General features: G+C 45.5%; 2 protein-coding genes across 11 annotated transcripts in view; one reads left to right on the top strand and one right to left on the bottom strand.

Moving 5' to 3' along the window:
* The first annotated feature begins 116 nt into the window (after positions 1-116).
* On the top strand, positions 117-8,710 carry LOC142591044 (uncharacterized). The gene is made up of 5 exons (XM_075703445.1): positions 117-338; positions 457-2,363; positions 4,394-4,476; positions 5,762-5,840; positions 8,571-8,710. Exons 1-5 carry the CDS (start codon positions 117-119, stop codon positions 8,614-8,616), a joined length of 2,337 nt encoding a protein of 778 aa, XP_075559560.1. The 3' UTR covers positions 8,617-8,710.
* Positions 8,711-10,307: 1,597 nt separating this feature from the next.
* Positions 10,308-20,729, bottom strand: part of CadN (neural cadherin) — a 340,879-nt gene continuing 330,457 nt past the window's right edge. For 3 of the 10 annotated variants that reach the window (XM_075700543.1, XM_075700538.1, XM_075700574.1), the window contains 3 exons: positions 20,417-20,679; positions 16,157-16,408; positions 10,308-14,379 (listed from right to left, as the gene is read on the bottom strand). In XM_075700543.1, coding sequence (XP_075556658.1) covers positions 14,117-14,379; positions 16,157-16,408; positions 20,417-20,679 — 778 coding nt within the window. In that variant the 3' untranslated portion in view covers positions 10,308-14,116. Of the gene's footprint in view, positions 14,380-16,156; positions 16,409-20,416; positions 20,680-20,729 lie in introns of those variants that run through there. The other 7 variants (XM_075700558.1, XM_075700555.1, XM_075700567.1 and 4 more) reach the window with 5 other exon arrangements.

The following is a 20,729-nucleotide window of genomic DNA, read 5'->3' as shown; positions in this document are numbered from 1 at the left end:
CTGCAGGTATTCTGCGCAAGCATCTTTACGTGGACGACCTTGTAACTGGGGTTGACAGCCTTGACAAGGGTAAAGTCTTGTGCCAGGAATCCAAAGATATATTGTCTCAAGCAGGGATGCGGCTACACAAGTGGATGTCGAACGACCGCGATCTCGTCAACTTCTTAGAGAATGGCAATGTGGAGAGAACGAACACTGATGCTGGATATGCTGCAGCTACAAAGGTATTGGGAGTGGGTTGGAATGCTCAGACTGACCACTTTGAATACAACCTAACTTCACTCATCGACTTCCTCTCCGCAAGAGCCGACAACAAGAGATTTGTGCTGCAAGTCTCGGCAAGAATTTTCGACCCTTTTGGATTTATTGCTCCCACCACATTGTGCGTAAAGGTAATGTTCCAGAAGTTGTGGGAGTTGGGAATTGGTTGGGACGATCCCTTGCCTGAACTTGCAGCCTGAGTGGGACTGCTGGTGTAGGGAGCTTCCACGCATCGAAGGAGTGTCTATTCCAAGACTGATAGCGGCAGAATTTAGAAACGATGATACGGAGAAAGTGGTGCATGTTTTCTGTGACGCAAGCCCGAAGGCCTATGGTGCTGTCGCATATATTGTGACCAAGTCTCCGTTCGGACTAACAAATGTCAGCTTGGTCATGGCTAAATCAAGAGTGGCCCCTTTGAAACGCCTCTCGCTACCCCGATTGGAGCTGATGGGAGCCCTTATTGGCGCGCGACTATGCCACTACGTTACCAAGGCCTTGGATCTGAAGAACGTTGCTACCATCCTCTGGACTGACTCTACAGTAGCTATGTACTGGATCAAGGGAAACGCTGCCAGATGGAAGCCCTTCGTGGCAAATCGAGTCTCAGAGTTGCAGGCGCTGACAGATCCCAGGGATTGGAGACACTGCCCAGGCTCAGACAACCCCGCTGACCTAATCACCCGCGGCATTCTCCCATCGGCCCTGCGGGAAAGCGAACTGTGGTGGAAAGGACCCCGTTGGCTTCAGGAGGATGACACGTGTTGGCCAACGATAAGTGAGCCGAGCTCGAAGGTTGGGGAGTGCCAAATGGAAGAGCAAAAGGTGACGGTGATGCCCATAGTATCATCGTCATCCATGGCAATTTTCAATGTTGAGAATTATAGTTCATTCAGCAGAGTCGTGCGAGTAACCGCGTGGGTCCGCCGCTTTGTCGACAACTGCCACAACAAAGAAGGAAGGACGATCGGCCCATTACGAGCTGAAGAAATAATCAGCGCCGAAAGATACTGGTTGGCTAGAGCTCAACGAGATGCGTTCAGCGACGACATTTCCAACCTGAAGAATCAAAGACCGCTGCACGAGAGCTCTCCTGTTATGCCTTTCAACCCATACTTCGACAAAGAGGGCCTCATGCGAGTTGGTGGACGCTTGCAATTCAGTGATAACAACGAAGAGACTAAGCATCCCATCGTTCTCCCTGGCAATCACCCCCTCACGTCACTGCTCATACGGAAGGAACATTTGAGAATGCTGCACGCGGGCGTACGCGATACTCTAGCACAGCTGCGAGAATCGTATTGGATTATCCGAGGACGTCAGGCCGTAAAGAAAATTATCAAGCAGTGCCTCGTCTGTCACAGGCAAAGTTGCCCTCCCGCTACGGAACCAGTAGCACCACTTCCAGCTGACAGAGTGACAAAGGGAAACCCGTTCGACATCGTTGGCATCGATTTTGCAGGGCCCTTGATTTGTCAACAGTCACGCGACAGCAAAAAATGCTACATCGCTATTTTCACCTGTGCTGTGACACGTGCCGTCCACCTTGAGCTTGTCAGCGACCTGTCGGCTACAGCCTTCCTGTTGGCCTTTAAACGCTTTGTGGCACGCCGTGGAATTTGCTCGACGGTGTATTCGGACAACGCGCTCACATTCAAGCGTGCAGCCAGGGATCTAAAGGCAATGTTCATGCTGTTGCAGGTCGAGGAATTGCAGTCATACTTCGCCGGAAACCAGATCAGATGGAAGTTTATTGTTGAACGGGCAGCTTGGTGGGGTGGATTCTGGGAGCGGATGGTGCGATCTGTGAAAGTAGCATTGCGAAAGGTGTTAGGTCGGAGCAGCTTGAGTTTCGAAGAACTGACCACCGTTCTTTATGAGGTGGAGGCCGTGATCAACTCACGCCCTTTGACTTTCATATATGATGATGCTCAAGAGCCAGAACCACTGTCACCGGCTCATTTCCTTGTCGGAAGAAAGTTGACGACCCTTCCTCCACACCTGCTGCCGGACGAAATTCCTGGCGGTGGCAAGCATCTCTCACGACGCTGGAAGTACCGGACTGCCATGGCCGACAGTTTCTGGAGACGGTGGCGGAAAGAGTACTTATTGGAGCTCAGATCGGCACATATGTGCCGACCAACGACATCGAGTGATCTGAAGAAAGGTGCATTGGTGCTCCTGAGGGAAGACCGCTTGAAACGCCACATGTGGAAGACCGCCAGAATTAAGGAAACATTTAGGGGTAGAGACGGCAGGGTGCGGTCCTGCAAACTGGTATTAAGTGGGGGAACTGAGGTGAAGCGACCGATACAGCTGCTGTATCCCTTGGAGATTGTAGAGCAATGAGCTCAATAATAGTTCGCTCATCCGGGGGAGGTTGTTGTATATCCTCCATTCTGGAGCCAGGGTCCCCCTCCCCAGCGGCGCCAGATAAACCCCCGCGCTGCGGGCCACCGACGAAGTGGCAAGGAGAACTTCTTCTCAGAGGCGCCCCGACGAAGTGGCAAGAACTTCTTCTCAGAGGCGCCGGACACTTGATACCCCTGAAACTACGTGCCTTACTGGCGGGCGCGACGTATACAAACGAACCGGTGGTGCGTTCCAAGAGTGGAGGTGGTGGTGATAACTTTATTGCACACAGGGGAGTTGCGGACACGCAGGTCCTTGGGCCCCCGCACGGCCCCACTGCACTCAAGCGTTCATGTCCCGGAGGCTCATGACCCTGGCTGCCCGACCTGTGGCGATGGCTTTGGTGCGTGCGTGGTGCAAGAATGCTTGTGTGGCATGGTGTATTATGTCTTTCTCCTTCTCACTACTCTCTCCCATTTCCTATACCTTCTAGTCAAAAATAAAGCAGTCTTCTTGATGCGCTCGAAGCGAAAGGACGTCTGTCGTTTTTCCATAAGCTCAAAGTTCTCCGTCTCTTATTCCACAACATCATGACATGGCACTCCTTTAAAGGGTCCCTCAGCAGGCTACATATAAGTTATAAACAGAAAGCCATGAAGCATCATCCAAGTTGGGTTCTACTGCAAGAATTTTTAAAAAGGATTTAGTAAGACGGAAGATTGAAGCAACATGCTGTGGTGATTTAGAGGCTATGGGACTGCGCTGTGAAGAATGAGGTCGCAGGTTCACGGCCTGGCCAAGGTATCTGCATTTTGATGGGTGCAAAATGAAACACTCGTGTACTGTGCATTGGGTGTATGTTAAGGCGGTCAAAGTTAATCCAAAGTCCTCCACTATAGCATGCCTCAATCATATTGTGGTTTTGGCACATGAAACCCCTGAATTTAATTAAAGATACAAGCAAATTATATGCTGTGAGGCAATAACTTGAGGAGGCGATTTATGTTCACCGCTACAGAAGCTCTCTGCCATTGCCTTGACTGGCACCCACAAGCTGTACATATCTGCCCCGTCTCCTATATTGGAGCTATAGGCTTATCTAACATCTTTCTTTTCTTGCTGCATAGTGCATTTCCGGTGGTAGTTTTGCTTGCTTTACATTTCATGAGAATTTTTGAATTCGTGCTTCTGCTGGCTATTAGTGTGCAGCAGGCAGTGTGTGCGATGTTCAAAAGAACTGGCTGCAACATTTTTCACTGATGGCAGCGATGATGATGATATGTAGTGTTTAATGGCGCAAGGGCCAGGTTTGGCCAAAGAGCGCCATGACAAGTGGTGATGTTGACGATGTATTGTGGAGATGTGACTTGGCTGTAAAGTGGCCTAAAAATTGTCGCTGTAAAGTGCGTAAAATCTACGTGCTATAAAATTATGGCGATGACTAATGACGATTACTATGAACATTAAAACCCATCGTAGAAGAATGATGCAAAATCAAAAATATGTAGGATGTTAAAATTACATGGAGCACTGCTGCCTCGCCAGAGCCCTTGAAAGACAAGGGCCTAGAGGCATGTGCTATACTAAAGAGATATCGCAGCGGCATCCTCTGAGGAGAGGACCCGCTACGAACATGTGGGGCTAAAAACATGCAGGACGACATCTTTCAGGAAATTTAGTACTGTGTTGGTGTCAAATAAAGGTTCTGGGCCGAGTAGCATTACGGGATGTAGGGGGATGTGCTGCCGGTATGCTAGTGAAAAATGTTTTCTTCTTTCAGATTCGGCTGCCCGACACTCCAGGAGGACGTGGAGGACGGTCAGCCTCTCCCCGCATCTACCGCAGGTTGGAGGATCATTTCCAGTGAGTAAAAAGTTATGTGTGCCAAATGTGTGTCCTATTCTGAGGCGACAGAATAGGACATCTGTCCGGCGTGATTTTGTTACAGGAGGCCAGAAACCTAATTGTGGCTTTATTAAATGCAACTTATTATTTGTTTCCAGGTCCCACAATCGTTGCCAGTAGTTTCGCAGTTTCATTCTTAAGAAGGGTTTCAGGTCTGTGACAGGGACTGCAGCGGTAGAATTAACAGTGTGTGATGCAATTGATGTGGCCATCTGGTCCGCTAGAACGTTACCCTGGATGCCCCTATGGCCAGGCACCCAGCATATAATCACATGCTGGTTAGATACATATGCTTTACATAACACGGAATAGAGTTCAATTAAAACAGGATTTTTGCGCTTACAGAACGATATCAAAGCCTTCACAACACTTAGGGAGTCCGTAAAAATAACTGACTTTTTGAGTTTTGAGTTCCTTATATGCTTCACGGTCGACAATATTGCGTAGGCCTCAGCCGTGAAGATACTAGTTTCCGGATGCAGTAAATCGGATTCCGAGAAGGATGGACCGACGGCTGCATATGACACCCCCTCGCGTGACTTCGATGCGTCTGTGTAAAACTCCGTGCAGGAGTGTTTGTATTGCAGTTCCTGGAAATGCATCTGGATTTCAATCTCTGGAGCGTGTTTTGTAACCTGCATGAAAGATATGTCGTATTGTATCATCTGCCACTCCCAAGGAGGTAGCAGCTTAGCTGGAGGCATTAGGCGGAACTCGAGGAGTGGGACATGCATTTCATCACTAAGCTCCCTCACACGCAGCGAGAAAGGCTGTCTTACGGAGGGACGATTGCGAAAGAGTGTAGCATATGTCATGTCATTAACGGTTTTAAAACAGGGATGTTCAGGATTTGAGTGGACTTTCAGAAAATATGTTTGGCTGATGTACGTTCTCTGGATATGAAGTGACCATTCATTCGATTCTGCATATAAACTTTGTACGGGACTCGTTCTGAAAGCTCCTGTGGCTAAACGGATACCTAGATGGTGAACAGGGTCTAGCATCTTTAGCGCACTTGGAGCGGCAGAATGATAGATCACGGCACCATAATCTAATCGTGACCGAATCAGGCTCTTATAGAGATTCATTAGGCACGTCCTGTCACTACCCCACGTAGTCTGCGATAGAAGTTTCAATAGGTTCATTGTTTTAAGACATTTTTCTTTAAGATGTTTTATGTGTGGGATGAAAGTGAGTCTACTGTCAAGTATAACACCTAGAAATTTGTGTTCTTTGTTTACAGGTATCTGTTGTCCACACAGTTGTAAGCAAGGATCCGGAACCAGGCCTCTCTTTCTTGAATACAGAACACAAGAACTCTTGTGAGGATTGATTTTAAATCCATTTTTCTCTGCCCACTGTGACACCTTGTTCAAACCGTGCTGTACTTGTCTCTCGCAGACTGTGAGGTTGCAGGATTTAAAACCTATTTGTATATCGTCTACGTAGACGGAATAGAAAATAGCTGGTGGTAAAGATGCACGAAGCGTGTTCATCTTTACGACAAAGAGCATGCAACTGAGTACGCCACCCTGGGGTACCCCAGTTTCCTGTATAAATGTACGCGACAGTGCAGGACCTATTTTCACTCGAAATGTACGGTTCTCTAAGTAGCTCTCTATAGTATTTAGCATATTGCCGCGGATACCTAGCGCGGAAAGATCGCGCAGGATTCCGTACCGCCAGGTTGTGTCGTACGCTTTTTCCATATCCAGAAATACAGATAAGAAAGATTGCTTGTGCACGAAGGCATCGCGAATGCTCGCTTCGATGCGCACAAGATGGTCGGTTGTACATCGCCCTTCCCGAAAACCACATTGAAATGGGTCAAGCATTTTACTGGACTCTAGGAGATGCACGAGACGGCGATTGATCATTTTTTCAAATACCTTACAGAGGCAACTTGTCAGGGCTATCGGGCGGTAACTTGCCACTGAGGAAGGGTCTTTGCCTTGTTTCAAAACCGGGATCACAATGGCTTCTTTCCATGTAGTCGGGAAGTATCCCGCAGCCCAAATCGTGTTGAAAATTGTGACTAGTGTAACTTGGGTGTCTTTATGTAAGTTTTTGATCATTTCATACACGATTCTGTCAGATCCCGGTGCAGAGCTCTTGCATGCGCTCAAGGCAGCTCTCAACTCGGCAATGCTAAAAGGACAGTTGTATGGTTCATTCTGTTGACATTTTCTCATGAGTGGCTTACATTCTTCTATTTGTTTATGTTTGAGAAATGATTGCGAGTAATGGTTGGCACTTGACACGCTCTCAAAGTGCTCCCCAAGTGAGTCCGCCTGATCTTGTAGGGTATCGCCTTCTGTGTTTACCAAAGGGAGTGCATGTGCTTGTCGCCCTCTTATCCTATTGACCCTGTTCCAGGCTTTCGCCTCATCTCTGAACGAGTTAATACACGATAGAAACTTATGCCAACTTTCTCGTCTGGCCTGTCGGCGGGTTCGCCTGCCTTCGGATTTTACTTTTTTAAAGTTAACTAGATTCTCTGCAGTGGGAGAAGCGCGTAGCAACCCCCACGCCCTGTTCTGTTTTTTACGAGCGATCCTACAATCGTCGTTCCACCATGGGACACGCCGTTTGCAGGCCAAGCCTTTTACTTCTGATATGCATTTAAATGCGACATCTATTATGAATGCTGTAAAAAACTCAACTGCAGCGTCAATTCCTAACGAAGACAGGTCAGCCCATGAGATACTAGTTAGAGATCGAAATTTCTCCCAATCAGCTGTCTCAATCTTCCACCTAGGAGCGTATGGTGGATATTCGTTTTCCCTATATGATCCCAGCAGTATAGGGAAGTGGTCGCTACCGTAAGGGTTGTCGGTAACTTCCCATTCAAGTTCACGCAGTACAGACGGGGAGACTAAACTAAGATCTATTGACGAAAAGGATCGGTTTGCAAGAGAGTAATACGTGGGTTCTTTCTTGTTGAGAAGGCACGCTCCGGAAGAAAAAAGGAACTGTTCAATAAGGCGACCTCGCGCATCTATACGAGAGTCGCCCCACAGGGAGCTGTGCGCATTGAAATCGCCAAGAACAGCATAAGGTTCTGGCAATTGATCGATCAAGGAGTGAAATTCATGTTTGTTCAGTTGGTAATGCGGGGGTATGTAAAGGGAGCAAATGGTGATGAGTTTGTTTAGTAGGACAACTCGAACCGCCACTGCTTCAAGGGGCGTTTGTAGCTGTAAAAGTTGACATGCAATACTTCTATGAGTAAGAATCGCAACACCACCCGATGATGCGACGGCATCATCGCGATCTTTGCGAAACGTAACATAAGTACGGAGAAAGTTTGTGTGTTTAGATTTTAAGTGTGTTTCCTGTAAACACAGCACTTTTGGATTATGTTTGTGGATGAGTTCTTGCAAATCATCAAGGTTTCTAAGGAGACCCCTGATGTTCCATTGAATTATTTGTGTATCCATGTTTTAAGGTAAATTGGTGCTGTGTTTACGGAAACGGAGTGGATGCCTTATATTACAGAGCCCTTTCGAGGCCCTGTAATAGGTGTTTTGTTCTTTCTGAAGCGTTCGAGCGATTCTCGACGCTCCTTAGGCGTTTGGTGCGCCTTGGGGACAGGTGTAGTGTCCATTGCCTCGTGTGAGGCGCCGGACAAGCGCTCTTGCGAGCGAGAGGTTTTCAGAGGGAGTCCCGCCTTGGAGGGCAAGACCCCTGCGCCCACCAGTCCGGAGGTCGATGGGGCTCCCTGAGGGATTTGGGTGCGCTGGCCGTTGCCAGCGCTGGAAGGGGCCTCGGAGGTTGGGGCAGCCTCGGCTGCACCCACCTTCGGGGTGGATGGTCCCTTCTCCTCGGTTGACGGAGCAGCGCTAGCTGCAACCGCCGCGGGGGCAGATGGCGTAACTGCCGACTCACTGCGTGTGGGTCGGACAGCCGCCGGAAGCCGTTGTGACGCTGCCCCCTTACGCGCCACATCGGCAAAGCTGCTCTTAGACAGGTATGACACCCGCCTACGTGCCTCCTTGAAAGATATATTTTCTTTGACTTTGATTGTGACAATCTCTTTTTCTCTTTTCCAGGACGGGCAGGACCGCGAGTATGCGGCATGCTCGCCCTCACAGTTGACACAATGTGGAGTGTTCTGGCACGTTTCGGAGGAATGTTCTTTGTCACTGCACTTGGCACATGTCAGCCGGCCTCGACAGTTCTGTGAACTGTGGCCGAACCTTTGGCACTTAAAGCATCTGAGAGGATTGGGCACGTATGGCCTAACACGAAGTTTGATATAACCGGCCTCGACGGACTCGGGGAGGACACTTGAACCGAAAGTGAGTATCAGGTGTTTCGTATTGATATCTTTACCGTCTCGCCTGATCTTAATTCGCTTTACATTTATGACATTCTGTTCACTGAAACCCTCCAAGAGTTCAGCTTCAGTTAACTCTAGCATGTCATCGTCCGAGACAACGCCGCGTGTGGTGTTCATGGTTCGGTGCGGAGTAACTGTTATTTGGGTCTCCCCAAATGAGACAAGTTTCGCCAGTTTCTCGTACTGATTCTTATCGTGGAGCTCCAAGAGAAGATCACCACTTGTCATTCTCGACGCCTTATATCCTGTTCCAAAAACTTCAGTTAGAGACTTCGAAACAAGGAACGGTGAAATGTTACGCACTAGTTTGTCTGGGTTTTCTGAGTGGATTACATGATATCTAGGAAAGTTCTGGACTTGTCGTCCGAAAAACTGAAAGAGATCTTCGGTGCGCCCTCGTTTGTGAGGGCGATCAGGGAGTTTAGGAAAAGCGTTTTCCATGAGTACAGTGGGGTTTTCGGCCGCGATGCCGACCACCCACCATGGAGCCCAACAGGGGGACGTGACAGGAGTTTCTGCTAGAGAAACCCTGCCAACGCCAGCCGTACATCGCTGCTATAACCAAATACAGCATAACCAAGGCTGGCTAGCTACACAAGGTTAACCCTTGCCGCCGGGAGACTAGGAAGTTAGCAGAAGTGAAGAGAAGACAGGAAAGATGAAAAAGGCGAGAGAGAAAGACGAAGATTGGAGAGGAGGACAGGAAAAGGCGACTGCCGATTTCCCCCGGGTGGGTCAGCCCGGGGGTGCCGTCTATGTGAAGCCGAGGCCGAAGAGGTGTGTTGCCTCCGCCGGGGGGCCTTAAAGGTCCAAACACCCAGCTTCGGCTCAACCCCCAGGATCCCCTTTTCCCCAGACACGGCTAAGCCGCGCACGGCTACACGCGGGAGGGTCCAACCGTCGTGTGCTCGGGTACGTGGTGTCGCAACACACCAAACGCCTGCTGACGCAGACGCCCCTGCGGGGGATGGCAGCGAAAGTGGCTCCTCCGAGAAGGATGCGCATGCTTGAGTTTGAATATTCAGCTGTTCTTGCGTTGCACATCAGAGTAATATAAGCATTATAGACACTACCACCACTGCAAGACCTATGCACTGTGCTTGTCTGTGATGTACAAATGTGGCAAGGGGCCCTTTAATTTAAATTACCTACATAGGGTGTAACAAAGCTTTTCTAGGCTTAACCTCAATTCTTATAGTGCACCCTTAATTCAGTGCAATGGTACTGAGGTTTCAAATATTTATTCATTGGCTTGAGTACATGTTTATGGAGCCACTGAAAGAAGTCAGTAAAGCTGGAAATTGCATAAGAACTGTCACTTACCCAGATTGGCTGTCAAATGCATCATGTGCGCTGTTGCAGTAAATGGCCTGCATTGCCCTTCAGTATGCTGTAGTCATTGCAGTGCCATGGCTATTCAGGACCTTTCAGGAGCTCACACAACATATCATTTAACATATGTGGCTTTTATTAAGACTTCAAAATTATGACCTAACATCTACATACTTGAAGCAAAGACAGCTCATTGTAAAACACCCAAAAAAGAACTTCAGTACACAAGCACAATTCTCATTAAAACCTTCCAACGATGTGTGACTCAACGCATAGCAGTCGCACTGGAGGGGTAAAGGTGAGGGCCAGAAATGAAAGGTTTCCTCTATAATACATACATGCAATAAACCTGACAAGTAGGGGTGGGAGGAGGAGGGGTAACAGAAAAAAAATTATATCCTAGTGTCATGTGAACAAAGGTGCTGCACAATACTTCCTGTGAGTTATCACAACACTACTTGAAGTACCACACGCATGCAAAGCAGCACCCAGAGTCTGCAAGCACAGATGGGGGAATGAGTGAGGTCACTAGGCACTTCATCAACACAGTCTCCAGAGTTAGACAAGGAACTCAACCATCTATTCTACCACTGCTCAGGGGACACACATACACAGCACATGCCAGAAAGGTAAACGACAGAGAATATGACCTCTGTGCTCGCAGAAACAGAGTGCTTACCCTGCAAAACATAATGCAGAAGTACTGGAAAATTTTTTTTATGAAATAAAACTGAAGCTCGGCACTGCTGTTCTCTAAAATAAAAAAAGCAGAACATACAAACACACATGCACACACACACACACACACCAACATTATAATCCCTACCTGCACTGTTCCTCTCTCTCATATATAATATACATAATTATATATATATATATATATATATATATATATATATATATATATATATATATATATATATATATATATGAATCCACTAAAAGTTGTGGTGGTACTACATGCTTGATGGCTTTGCTTTTCTGCTGGTAGTTGCTTCAAGAGTGCGTGCACAGCTTTGTTCAGCTTTTTTTTGCAGCTTCAGCTAACTCACTCACAGCAGGGGGGACAAACAAAAGCGTGACTGCAGCTCATTTGTGCAGCTGCAGCCAACAAACACCACAGTACTGAGGGCAGAAGGGCAGAACGACTTTGAATAGGACTTGAAGAGTATACACACAAAAAGAAAATGTACACCCTGTTGGGTGCATGTCACATCACTCAACAGCAGGAGATGTGTACCTAAAAACCACAAGGCCAGTGCATTCTGTTAGAAGTTTTCTGTAATCATGTGTGACTAGCACAATGTGACAATTGTTAAAAATTAAAATAAGGAGGACAAAGATGAAATTGGTGATGACATTCCACACAATACAAGGATTCGTTTTAACTAAACATACAATATAATGTGCTGAAACACACCTGGAATGAATGGCATGTTCAGCCTAGCACATAGACCATGCTGATATGATAAGGAAAAAAAGCCAAGCAAACATCATCAGAATGAATAAAAGTGTCCAGAAGGCTCATGTCCAAACAAATTCTTAAAGAGGTCCTTAAGAGCATCACTATACATGAGCACCAATAAATTGGCAATTTCTATGTCCACCTGTTCGAAGCTGCACATCAAAAACAAATTAAAGCTAATAATATATTTTACTTCAGCCTCTCGCCAAGTCAAAAACACCTTATTGTCAAGCAGGAGCTTTCTACATACTGTGGTATAGTTGCAGCACTGTCACAATGAGCATTTTTGTTGTATGTTTACATTAAGTGGAAAAAAAAATTTGCTTAGACTTGAGCATCTTGGCTTCCTCTGAACAAAAAATGAGCTGTTGCTGACAAATGCAAGACACATACAAAGCTAAGATGCATGCTTTTTTTTTTTAAATACACCCACACAGCCAGACATACTTGCACTGGGTGAACACGCTTCAAGTATAATGTGCATGTTGTATACAGTAACGTGTAGAAAAACACTGCACCTTCCACTGTGTCACACACGAAAGGCAGGGAACCTCAATGGGTGTATGCTCTCTCCCTCCTATGTGTATACAACTCTGATATAATAATAAATAACCCCCTTTGTCTCACTTCCTGGGTAACAAAGGAACCAGCTCCTCACTTTGTTTCAGTGGAAGCTGTGAGTTTCTGGATGGTAGTGTTGCAAGAGGAGCAACGCGATGACAGAGGGCCCCTGAAAACAGAGTCTCTTGTGCGCTGCAAGCAGGATCCAGAGGTCCTGACTGGCAAAGCGACATTCGAGGCATGAAGCAGCACTGCCGCCTTAAAAAATGGAATGCACCTTGGAGTATGCGCACGGACCAAAGGCTGCCTGGCACCTGTGCAGCACAAGTTAATCGCTCACGACTTGTTCTCAAGCGATCTCTTCTGCCTTGACCTAAGCACGCCCAGAAAGAATGTACTGCGAGAAGTGCTCGGCAGAACGTCGAGGGACGATAGAGAGTGTTAAGACGTTCGCGAGGATTAGTTAAGGACATAAAAATGGGCAGGATGGGTTCCACTATAAAAAAAAGGGCACATGTGAGTCACCATCTGCGTGAATGGGTGAACTCTATCCCAACATGTGGTGTATTACAAAAGAAACTGCCTAAAACTGAGACCTTGAATCCATAGCTGCCATATCAAAACATAATTTACAGTCGTACACTTGAATTACCTAAAACATACTACACTATACAATATTTTGGACAAGTAACTTTACAACAAACAATTTCACACAAAAAAGCTGCACAAAAATTTGGGCAGTTTATGAATTTCATTCGAGCCTTAAGAGGGGGAAAAAATGCTGGCTCAATCACAAGTTGTAAAAAACTGGCATCAGTAACAAGCACACAGCTTGAAACACCTTGTGTTCTAAACAAGTAAATATCAATATGGCAAAAGCATACCCGCAGAGTGTTTCAATTAAAGTATGCGTCAACATCATGTAAACATAAATCAAAGGCAGTGGGAATTTCTTAAAGCCATGTGCATGTTTGTGATGGCACTTGGCAACAAAACACAACCTTAAGCTTGCGCTATTTCTCCATGAACAAATGAGAATGGTAAAGCTTACTCTATATGGCCACACTGAAGTGCATTAGAAGCAATATAAACACTAAAAAGGAAAATATAACAATGCTAATGGGGAGAAAAATACTGCTGGTTTCTGGAGAAGATAGTGTCACGGAAGACAGGAGCAACCCAGCTCATTTGTATAATGTCCTTTTTTGGATTCCACCACACTGCCACAGAAACATTACAGAAAACAAGCACTCTCTTTTGCACCTGTGCATACGATGACTGTCAGAACAGGTTTAAAACAGAACTATACAAAGAATGAAGCAGGAAACACTTGGGATGATTCAATGACCAGCCTCAAGAAAGGCACGAGGCAGATTTGGGCATCCAAGTCGCCAAACACAGGGCACGATGTAGGGGCAGCTTTAACTCATTCATGACAAACCGAGTCAGCAGACTTGCTCATAAAGATATTCAGATGGCACACCAGTATTAAGTCAGTATGGCATGTGCATACATATTGAAATATTCCTGAAATGCTGAATACAGCACGAGTTGTCCAGTCTCCACCAAGATGCAAATGATCCATTGCAGCACAGAGAATCTGCTGCTGCGATGATCAAGCAGAGATGGTAATTATGGCAAAAATGGCAATATAAGCCTGCCACATCAAGAATGAGCATATTTTTTATGGTATAGCCTCTCCCGACATTTTTGATCTTGAAAGGAGCAAATATTTTAAAAAAAATAAAGCGAGGTGCCCCTATCTACCGTGAGCTGTGCGACTTGAGTGTGTGGGTGAGTGGCTAATGCAAGTGGACAAGAGAGCAGGTCAAACTGAACAAAATCAATGACTAAGTGTCAATGAAATGGGGAAAAGGGGACATTTGTGCAAATGACGCCTAGTCCTCCTCGCTTTCGCCCTGTCCGTACATGTCAGCCAGCTTCTGGAAGCGGGGCCCCCAGCCATTGAGGTAGTCGAAGCGCTGCTCATGGTCATCCGTCTCCGAGGCCAGGGAGCTGAGTGAGCCTGCTGTGGAGCCACCCCCTTCGTAGGCATAGTTGCGCAAGTCATCCACTGGTGGGGCCCCAGGGTCTTGGTCAGCTTTGTCCAGATGGTCCCGAATGAAGTCGCCCACATCTGGATGGGCCCCCGTGGGTGCTGCTGAAACATGACAGACAGCATGGGTCACATACCTTCTGCTGCAGCTGCTGAAAAGACTCACTCAAAAAGTATGCAACCATTACTGACCATATCATGCATAAGACTTCTGGCAAAAGCTTGCAGAAGACACCAGGTACGATAAGCCACATATACATAATGTTGAATAAGATAAGAACTCCAATTGGAAGCTTTTGTCAACACCCTGAGAAAGAAGCCTAGTTGGTTCTGAAATGTCTGATGATGTCTTGCTTCATGCCGCTGTTGACTTTGTAGAAGAAGAAGAAGAAGAAGAAAGAAAAAGAAGAAGAAAGAAAAAGAAGTAAGAAGAATAAAGAAGAAGTAAGAAGAAGAAGAAGGAAGAAAGAAAGGAAGAAGAAGGAAGAAAGAAAGGAAGAAGAAGGAAGAAGAAGAAGAAAGGAAGAAGCAGAAGAAAGGAAGGAAGGAGAAGAAGAAGCAGAAGAAAGGAAGGAAGGAGAAGAAGAAGCAGAAGAAGAAGTAGTAGTAGTAGTAGTAGTAGTAATTTACCATGTGAGAGTACACACAATTAGAAGCGACTGGTTCCAGAAGAACTGGCCCATATAACCTGGGCCATAGAATTGGCCCAGGTTAGCATCATAATACTCTTGCAACGTGACACCTAATGGCTCACTGATTCATTACCAGGATGAATGTTGAATTTATTTCTTGATGTGTGCATATAAAGTAATAATGAGTGTATTTCAATTTACCGTAAGCGGAAAAATCGAAGGAAAACTGATCTAGGCAGCTTGACTAGACCTCTGCCTCTGTACCAAACGATGCTGTAATTAGGGGCTTTATATCATTTGCTTGCGGAACTTCTAGGCTACCTGCAGAATGAAGGTACTACTTGCTTTATTATTGTAAATTTTTTTTCCTGCATTCACGATTATTCCAGGTTTTTGACAACTCCCGTCGAAGTTCTCAAGCCCCTGAAAACGTGGTTTTCAACTTCAAAGTTTACAAGGACATGCAGCTATGAATGCTGCCATGGTTTATTTTTGTGCACACAAAGTAGATGCGCATTAACTCTTTCGTTACCATGCCTATTCAAATTGGTCACCAATGGTCACCCATTTCAGCACATCGAATATGTTTTTTAGATATAGTACTATCTATTAGGCAGCCCTAGCAGACAGATTCTGGAATCAGTCTTATTTCTGTGGTGACAAAATTGTGACTGGCGCAACTTAAGTTCAAGTAGCCACATAAATGTCAGTTCCACTAACATTTGTTCACTATTTTTAAACCTTTTTTTCTTGCAACCTATATATTTAGAAACACCAATCAGCTTTCTCCAAGTTACAATGCTGCATTACACACTAGACTGTTGTCTATGGTGACAAAATTGTTCTTCCCGAGACCTCGAAAAAAAGGTAATTTTCTTACAGTGATGAAATGGCTCATTGTAGAGTGAGGTTCTCTCTCAGCAAGAGCTTTGTAGGGCAGCACATGCGCTCTCCACAACTGTTACTGTCCAGTGATACATAAAGGACTGTCACAAGTTTTCAATATGTGACAAAAGACTTACACGGGATATTTTCACTCCTTTGTCTTGCCTTCCTCAAATGCACTCAAGAAAATTTATAGTCATTTCAGAAATGAATGTCACAGTAGAAAAAGCTTCGAAAAGAAAGAAGAGAAGCAGCAATATACATAAATCTAACAGTCTTGACAAACAGCACCTCTGCCATTTTAAATCACTGTTGAGAATAGAAAAAAAGAAACATTTTAGAGAAGCACAGAAACTGCCACTCACGTTCCCGTACGCGCACTTCCTTTTGCAAAGGCGGTGCCTTTTCTGGACCAGGCTTAGTGCCAATCTGCATACCAGATGCATCAACTGGTATTCGCAGGGGTGTTATGTCGTAAGCATTCATGTCATCTTCTCCACCACCTTCGTCATCATAGCTGATGATGTTCTCTCGCACATCATCATCCACTCCGCCATGGCCAAACTTCTGATCTGAGCGCCGGCTTCGTGTGTATGCCACAATCACCAGGACCAAAACTGCAAATTAAAGAATTAGTTACAGAAGAAATGCTTCTAGGCGTTTTAACGCAATAACCTCAAATTAAACATCATACCTTGATCACTTCAAATTAGACATTTACTCTCCTACATTTGAAAGCAAGAAAAAATTGCTATGAAAGCAATCTTTTGAAATGGGAGAATTATATGACACAACCTTGATGTGTGAAATTACTTCGCACTGAAGTAGCAAAAGCAAAGTCTGACAGAAAGGCTTCTGCATTTTGCAACTGATGCAGGCAACAAGAGATGATGATATGCAGTGTTTTGTGGCCCACGGGCCAAGTACAGCCAAAGAGCGCCAGGCTAGTGTTAAATGAGTTCAAAATGTAGCAATTAATTATGAGAGTTAGATGAGATGTGGCTGTAAAGAGGCCTTAAAAACAGTCGATGTAAAGTGCTTAAAATGTTTTTGTAATAAGATAGTGGCAATGGCTAATGAAGTGTATGAGCACAAAAAGAACATTATGCACGGATGATATGAGCTATTACAGTATGTCAGAGAAGCACTACTGCCTTAACAGAACCCTTGAAACACAAGGGTCTGGAGGCATGTGCTATACAAAATGCTTATCACAGGAGCATCCTCTGGTGAGAGGATGTGCCACGAAATTCTTGGACTAATAACATGCAAGACGACGTCATTCAAGAATGCTAGAACTGATTTGATGTCAAAAAACAGTTCTGCACCAAGAAACATTACAGGATGGAAAGGGATGTGCTGGTGGTATGCTAGAGGAAAATGTTTATTTCTCTCAGCTTCGGCTTCCCGACACTCCAGGAAGATGTGGAGGACAGTCGGCCTCTCTCCACATCTACGAAAGGTTGAAGTTTGAAGTTTATTTGTCCTGCATGCTTACAGGAATGGGGAACAGAGGCTAAAGGCTATGTAGCCTGACAAAAGGCCTCTGCTCCTATTACAGTTCAGCAATAGGAGCAGATTTGGAGGCTCATTTCCAGTCAGTAAAAGATTATTGATGCCATAGTTGTGTCCTATCCTGAGTTAACAGAATGACAGAATAGGTCATAAGTTCAGTGTGTTTTCGTTTTGCAGGGCCAGAAACATAACTGTGGCTTAATCATGTGAAGCTTATTATTTGTCTCAGCAGCCCAGAAGTGTTGCCAGTGGCTTTGCAGTTTCTTTTGTAAGAAGGGTTTCAGATCTATGGCAGGGATAGCAGCGGTAGGAGTAGTTTGTGATGCAACTGATATGGCCATTTGGTCTGCTGGCACGTTACCCTCGATGCCTCTACGTACAGGCACCCAGCATATAATGACATGCTGGTTCGGTATATACACTCTACACAGAACGGAACAGAGCTCAATGATTACAGGGTTTGTGTTTACAGAGTAACTTCAAGGCTTTTACGACACTTTGGGAGACTAAATACAATTGCTTTTTGAAGATTTGATTTACTTATATGCTTCACAGCCAACAATAGTGTACAGGCGTCAGCTGTAAAGATATTTGTTTCCGGGAGCAGTACAACGCATTCAGAGAAGGATGGACCAATGGCTGCATAAGACACCCCGGCCTGCGACTTAGAAGCGTCTATGTAAAACTCTGTGCACGAGTACTTGGACTGGACCTCAAGCAAGTGCATTCTAATACATGCCTCTTGCGCGTGTTTATTGACCTCTACAAAAGGATGTGTCACACTATCACCTGCCACTGCCAGAGTGATAACAGTTTTGCAGGAGTTATAGGACAATGTTCAGGCACTGGAACACCCATTTCCTCACTAAGGTACCTCACATGCAAAGAGAACGTCCTTCTCGCTGCAGGTCGGTTATGGAAGAGCGTGGCAGCGGTCATATCATGTATAGTTGAATGAGACAGATGTTCACAGTTTGAATTCATTTTCAGGAAATATGTAAAACTGCTGTATGATCTCTGAAGATGGAGCAACCGCACTTGGGGCAGCAGGCTGATAAACTATTGTGCTGTAGTCAAGACGTGAGCCAACAAGACACCTATACAAGTTCAAAAGGCATTTCTTGTCACTGCCACATGCTGTACTTGATAGATGCTTTAATAAGTTCATTGTTTTCAGGCACTTAGCCTTCAAGTATTTGACATGTGGTATGAATGCGAGTTTCGAGTCCAATATAATGCTGAGAAACTTGTGCTCGGTGCTTACAGGTAATGTGTTACCAGAGAGCGCAACAGGAGGGTCTGATACTATTCCTCACTTATTCATCAACAGAATGCATATACAGTCGAAACCAGTTATATCAAACTCGAAAAAAAAAAAAAACGGCTATCAGTATGATATAGGGCATAATTCGATATAAGCCTGCTAAAGAATTGGGCATCACAAAAGCACATACCATTTATGGAAGCACTTTATTGATGAAACTGGCTTAGTTTCGCATGAAATAGTTCTGTATTTTCTTCTGCTTGGGAAATTTCGCAGCCTGCGACGCACAAACTTCTACACATTCTCTAAAGAGTCTGAGCAGCCGAGGCCACAACCTTCCACATTTGCGCAGAAATGCTGGACTGGTGCGAGTGCACCAATCAACACAGATGATGTCGGCAAAGGATCATTGTTGCTTTCCTCATTGTGCTTACTATCACTTGTGCTCCGTACGATGTCGGCAATGTAGTCTTTGTTTTCTACTCTCCCGTGGTGGTAACACCATCAACCACACTCACAAATTCATCGACCATTGATCTGTCAACGGCTTCCGGAAATTCTGACAGCTTCGGCTACACCGGCAACGGCTTCGTCGCACTCGTCAGAATTTTCAGAGTTACCACCGGACACGTGGAAGCTGGCACGTCTGAAGCAATTTCGGATGAACCACTTGCACACGACCGCCTCGACGTCGTCGTGCGTACGCGTCGGGCGACACAAGCACCGGGTCACAAGTTTGTTCCCCCCCCCCCCTTTAGCCCCTAATCTTCCCCTTAAGCCGGCTTCACATGGTGCGAATTTGACTGCGTTTTTGCACTTGCAAATTCGCAGTTGCAAGGATGGGGAACCAATCACAACGAGGATCGAAGACACGTCACTGCGGCCTTCCTACTTAATTTTTGTTGTGATGAAGTAACACAATCTACCACAAAGAACTTTCACGAAAAAAGTTCCTAAGTTGCTTTACTTTGTTCTTACCAAAGCGAACTGACGCCAAGAATAATTCAGTCCTCCGCTAGGTGCTCGTAAATGCGAAAATCGCAGCTGCTACACTCAGTGCATGTGAAGTTCGCATTTGCGGAAATCGTAGCTGCGAAAAACGCAACAGGAGAAAACTCTGTCTATGTGCTTAACCTTTGCTATGTTTTTTATAAGCCTTTTCTAGCTAGGCCCTGCAATGATGATGACAAGCAAGTGAAACTACAAAACTACAAGAGGTGGTATACTATTCAGGAGAAGAGAGAAAAAAAAAGTGTTTTGCCACTGTACATATAGCTTTGTTTCTAGAATAGTACACAAAATGAAGCTGATGTTAAAAATGAAAATGAATATCTTCAAAATATTTGTAGTTGGAGATTCAAGAAGATTGGTTCAATAGCACACCTAATAGAAATGGCCATTATGTAAAGAGCAGGTCCAGCAGCATATTACACTTATGACCTTGTTTAATGCAAGTGGCACACATAGTATGCAGACCAGAATAGCTGACATTAATGTTAGGTATGTTATTAGAAGTACTATTACTAGTACTGGTAAACAACACCATTGCTATTCTTATTATAATTACACATAAACAATAGCACTATTTTGACAAGCTGCACTACTGAAACTGCAAATTATACCTCTTCTTTATAAGATAGCGTGTAAACAAGTAATAGAGAGAACTCACGCTATACAGAATTCATGTCTCCTTCATGCTCAATTCAAGCTGTCCTTGTAAATAGCCACTGCAACACACTTTCCATAACTCTCTTGCAGAAAACCATGGTAAAGGGCACATGCAGCAAGCTACTTGTGACGGCTGTCATCATTAGTGACCGGAATGCACCAAAAAAGTCTCGCTTACGCAGGTACACCACTAGACAGGCCAGGATAATGAGCAGGGCTTCCAGCCCAAGGGCAAGGGATGTGTTGGTCATGCGTGCACCAGCGCCCACGTCGAAGCAGCTGCAGTTGTGGCACTCGAGGCTTTCATGGCAGAGACATGTATGGCCTTGGCCATGGGGCAGATTGGTGCACTGACCCGTGTAGCCGCACGGTTCGTCCAGGCATTCATCCTTGTCCTCGCAGTCAAGCCGGTCTTCCGTTGGTGTGAAACCTTCCACACACCTAGTGCGCACCATACATGCGAGCGACCAGACTGAGTCACATGCTTCTAT

Source organism: Dermacentor variabilis, chromosome 1 (genome assembly GCF_050947875.1).
Source record: "Dermacentor variabilis isolate Ectoservices chromosome 1, ASM5094787v1, whole genome shotgun sequence".
Classification (NCBI taxonomy): Eukaryota; Metazoa; Arthropoda; class Arachnida; order Ixodida; family Ixodidae; genus Dermacentor; species Dermacentor variabilis.
Note: the sequence above shows the minus strand (reverse complement) of the source record. Positions and strands in the feature narration are given on the sequence as shown.

Coding starts and splice junctions, on each gene's coding strand:
- LOC142591044 (XM_075703445.1), top strand. CDS start 117: ATGCGGCTACACAAGTGGATGTCGAACGACCGCGATCTCGTCAACTTC. Junction 339..456: donor GATTTGTGCTGCAAGTCTCG/GCAAGAATTTTC, acceptor CTGAACTTGCAG/CCTGAGTGGGACTGCTGGTG. Junction 5,841..8,570: donor TACAGAACACAAGAACTCTT/GTGAGGATTGAT, acceptor TCTCTTTTCCAG/GACGGGCAGGACCGCGAGTA.